The 4,903-nt window shown below is 38.1% G+C and overlaps 1 protein-coding gene across 1 annotated transcript; it reads right to left on the reverse strand.

Moving 5' to 3' along the window:
• Nucleotides 1-3,089: 3,089 nt before the first annotated feature.
• LOC106434032 lies at nucleotides 3,090-4,127 on the reverse strand. Its single transcript, XM_013874870.2, has one exon. It carries the CDS (start codon nucleotides 4,125-4,127, stop codon nucleotides 3,090-3,092), a length of 1,038 nt encoding a protein of 345 aa, XP_013730324.2.
• Between the last annotated feature and the right edge of the window lie 776 nt (nucleotides 4,128-4,903).

Consider the following 4,903-nt stretch of genomic DNA (forward strand, 5'->3'; position numbering starts at 1 on the left):
TGGGTCGGACAGGAGCTGAACCTAGAAAGTAAGTTCACAGCAAAGCTGATGTCTGGTCGTGTGTGGCCAGCTAAATACATCAGAGCTCCTATGGCACTGAGATAAGGCACTTCGGGACCAAGGACTTCCTCATTTTTCTTCTTCGGACCAAATGGGTCAGTGTCCGGACCAAGACTTCTCACGACCATGGGGCTAGTCAATGGGTGAGACTGGTCCATATTAAATCTTTTGAGTACTTTTTCTGTATATGCCTTTTGATGCACAAGAATTCCATCTTTCATATACTCAAGTTGCAATCCCAAACAAAACTTTGTTTTTCCAAGATCTTTCATCTCGAATTCTTTCTTGAGATATTCAACAGTTTGGGAAATTTCTCCAGAGGTTCCTAGGATATTTAAATCATCTACATATACTGCAATGATTACAAAACCCTTATTGAACTTCTTTATGAATATGCATGGGCAGATCTGGTCGTTTTTGTATCCTTCTTTCAGGAGATATTCGGACAGTCTATTGTACCACATTCGACCTGATTGCTTTAATCCATAAAGAGACTTGTTCAATCTGATACAATGTTGTTCTCGAGAACTCTCTTTGTTTTTCAATTCAATACCATCTGGAATTTTCATGTATATCTCATTATCCAGTGGACCATATAAGTAGGCAGTTACAACATCCATTAACCGCATATCAAGACCTTCTCTTACAGCCAGACTTATTAGAAATCTTAAGGTCGTAGCATCCACCACAGGGGAATAAGTTTCCTCATAATCTATTCCTGGTCTTTGTGAGAATCCTTGTGCAACAAGTCGTGCTTTATATCTCACAACTTCTCCTTTCTCATTTCTTTTTCTCACAAAAACCCATTTGTATCCCACTGGTTTTATGTTGTGAGGTGTCCGGATGATCTGTCCAAACACTCCTCTCTTTTTCAGTGATTCTAACTCCACATTAATGGCTTCTTTCCATTTCAACCAATCTGGTCGTTGCATACATTCTAGTATAGATGTGGGTTCTAGATCCTTATTATCCATCAATTCGACTGCTACATTATAAGCAAATATATCACTCATGTCGACATGTTTTCTGTTCCATTTCCTTCCAGACATGACATAATTTATTGAGATCTCATTATTGTCAGGAACTTCATTACCTTGATTCTTAGCGTCCCAAGTATCTTTTGGTGGTACATGAGTTTCCTTTTCCATGTCTAGAGTTTCCACTTTGTCGGATTTCTTTGCACTCTTTCTTTTCCGAACTTCTTTGTCTTTGGAACCTACTGGTCTACCACGTTTCAATTGTGGTTTAGACGTAGTAGCAGCCTGATTATGTCCATCACGGACATCAAGTCTTATTGGTGCATTTGCAGCTGGTATGTATGACTTGGTTACTCTATTTGGGTCAGCAAAGGAATCTGGCAATCTGTTAGCTAGCTCTTGAAGATGTATAATCTTCCGGACTTCTAGATCACAATCTCTAGTCCGAGGATCCTGCCATGTTAAGGATGTTTGATTCCATTTTATATCCTGTACCAGCTTACCATAATCTCCCCCTAATGCTGGATACTGGGATTCATCAAAATGACAATCCGCGAACCTGGCCTTAAACAAATCACCTGTTGTTGGCTCTAGGTACTTAATAATAGAAGGGGAATCGTATCCAACATATACTCCCATCCTCCTCTGAGGTCCCATCTTTGTTCTCTGTGGTGGTGCTATAGGCACTTGGACGGCACATCCAAAAACTCTTAGATGGGATATATCTGGCTCATGACCCGTTAGTAGTTGGGATGGCGAGTATTTGTGCTCACTAGATGGCCTGATGCGAATTAGCTCAGCTGCATGTAGTACTGCATGTCCCCAAGCTGATACTGGGAGTTTGGTATTCATTAAGAGTGGCCGGGCAATCAGCTGGATCCGTTTTATAAAGGATTCAGCCAGGCCATTCTGAGTATGGACATGTGCTACAGAATGCTCCACACTTACCCCCATGGACATACAATAGTCATTAAAAGCTTGGGAAGTGAATTCACTTGCATTGTCTAGACGTATAGTCTTTAATGGAAAATCTGGAAAATGTGCTCTCAGTCTTATTATCTGAGCCAGCAATCTTGCAAGTGCTAGATTACGAGTTGATAGGAGACAAACATGTGACCATCTTGTGGATGCATCAATCAGGACCATAAAATATCTAAATGTCCCACAGGGTGGGTGTATTGGTCCACAAATATCAACTTGTATTCTTTCTAGGAAATTTGTCACTTCCTTATTCACTTTGGTACGTGATGGCTTAGTAATTAGTTTCCCTTGTGAGCATGCTTCACATGTGATATTCTTAGGGATAACTCTTTTTGTTTTCAAACTGTGACCATTTGAATTTGATATGAGTTTTCGCATCATGTTCGAACCGGGGTGTCCCAGCCGATTGTGCCAAAGAGTGAACTCTTCTTTGAATTCTTTATTCAAGACGGCATTAGCCTCAACAAGACTGGTCTGGGCATAATAAAGACCAGTCCCACACGCAGGTATAGTCTCAAAGACTTTCTTATTGCCTTGGGTGATTTTATAAATCTGTAGGAATTCTTTACTTCCTTCACCCATTGTTTCGATGTGGAAACCATTCAGTCTTATGTCTTTAAAGCTCAATAGACTTCTGTTTGAGCTAGGTGAGTACAAAGCATCTTCAATCTCAAGATGTGTACCTTTTGGCAATAAGATATTGGCGTGGCCATAGCCTTCAATTAAGCTAGCCGTGCCAGCTATAGTGGTGATGTTAGCTACCTTATGTGTGAGATGTATGAAAAATCGTTTGTCTCTCAAAATGGTGTGGCTGGTGCCACTGTCCACCACGATTGTATCCATTCCACTTTTCATTCTTCAAAAACAATAATCATAAAGTTAATGAACAATAATAAAATTTTCAGAGATGGTATCTTTAATGATCTAATTCTTAGGCATATGAGAAATGAAAAAAAAATTATTCATTCATAAGGATAAAGTTAAATCCAAAGCCAAACACTGATAAACAATCTTAAAGAACACCAAATCCAGGGGAAAACAATAAAAAAAATGATATGAAATTTTAATTCCTTATTTTAGTATGTCTGAACTTTCAAACTCCATGTGATCAACTTTGTCTGACTCGTGCTGGTGATCCTGGACGTCTTCCAAGTCATCATCATCATCATCACCATCATATCCCGGGTCTCGAACCATGTTAGCTTCCGGGTTTCTTTTTAAGCTCTCCATGTAAAGCTCACACAAATGCTTAGGAGTTCGGCAATTCTTTGCCCAATGATTACCCATACCACATCTGTGGCATCGATCAGCTTTGATCTGTGGTTTAAAAGACACACTACGGCCTCGGCCACGACCACGGCTAAAGCCGGGTGTGGTACCGCGACCACGTCCTCGCCCGTGTGCTTTAAAAGAACCACGACCTCGTCCTTGACTTCTTCCACGGTTTGGACCGGGATGGTCATTGTGTTGGACAAGGTTACTCTCTTTCTTTGGCTCTATAGCCAGCTTAGAGATGTCGGGTAATGGAGCTGTACCAGGAGGTCTCATCTCACTGTTTTTCAATAACAGTTCGTTGTTAGCTTCAGCCAACAAGAGACATTCTATCAACTCAGTATATGTGGCGAAATTCCTCTCTCTGTACTGCTGTTGCAATACCATGTTGGTTTGAGGAAACGTGGAGAGAGTTTTATTAAGCATCTCTTCCTCGGTTACTTTTTCACCACATAACCTTAACAAGGACACAATTCTGAACAGGACTGAGTTGTACTCGTCTACTGATTTGTAGTCCAAGAACCTTATGTGTTTCCAATCATATTGAGCCTTTGGAAGCAACACCGTTTTCTGGTGGTCATATCTTCGCTGTAAAGCGATCCAAAGGTCATATGGATTTTCCATGGTCATGTACTGAGTTTTCAAGTTCTCTTGGAGATGGTGGCGTATCATGTAGATAGCTCTATACTTGTCTTTGTCACTGGAATTGTTGTCTTTGGTGATTGTGTCACCAAGATCTTTTGATCGCAGCATGATCTTTGCATCAAGCGCCCATTCCAGGTAGTTGTCACCATTGCTTTTCAAAGCACTGAAATCAAGATTCGCAATCTTTGACATCTGAAAAATATTTGTAGTTTATCCCCATTAGTAAGAAAATAATCGGATCATTCACATACTCTTTCAGTCGGATACAAGCAATGCAAGTAAATAACAATATTTTTTTCAATGATCCAAACGATTTCATGTATATGCAGGAAGGTAAAGTTAAACCTATACATCTAGGATAAAGTTAAATCCATTGCATGAAATCTGATCAGTTTTATCAATTTTCGACATGAAAGTAAACTAATCAGTATGAATGATCTATCCTAATCAGATGATTTCATGTGATATGCAGGAAGATAAAGTTAAACCTATACAAAATCGAGATAAAGTTAAATCCATGCATGAAATCAGATTAGTATACATTTTCAAAAAAGATGCAATCATTTCTTACTTTTATTTGTTTTCGATATTTATCAGATTAAATATAATGATTTGATAATGCTAGTATATCAGTAATAATCCGAAATTTATTTATTTTCAGATAAATACTAGCAATTCCTATTCCTAGTAGGATTAGGAAAAAAAAATCGATATTTTTCTGATAAATGCTGAAAAACCTATATATTTTTTTTTAAGATAAAGATATAAGGTTTTTTAAAAAAATAGGAAAATCGAATTAAAATATATACTATATTGTTTTATTTATCAAAAAAAAATCGGATTTATCTTTAAAATTTGAGATTTATCTATAAGAAAAATCGGATTTATCTTAAAAATATTAAAAAAAATTCATTCAAATTTAAGACAGGTTCTAGTCGATTTCAACATATCAGAGAAAGACTTTAAAC

The sequence above is a fragment of the Brassica napus genome, chromosome C3, assembly GCF_020379485.1.
Source record: "Brassica napus cultivar Da-Ae chromosome C3, Da-Ae, whole genome shotgun sequence".
Taxonomy (NCBI): domain Eukaryota; kingdom Viridiplantae; phylum Streptophyta; class Magnoliopsida; order Brassicales; family Brassicaceae; genus Brassica; species Brassica napus.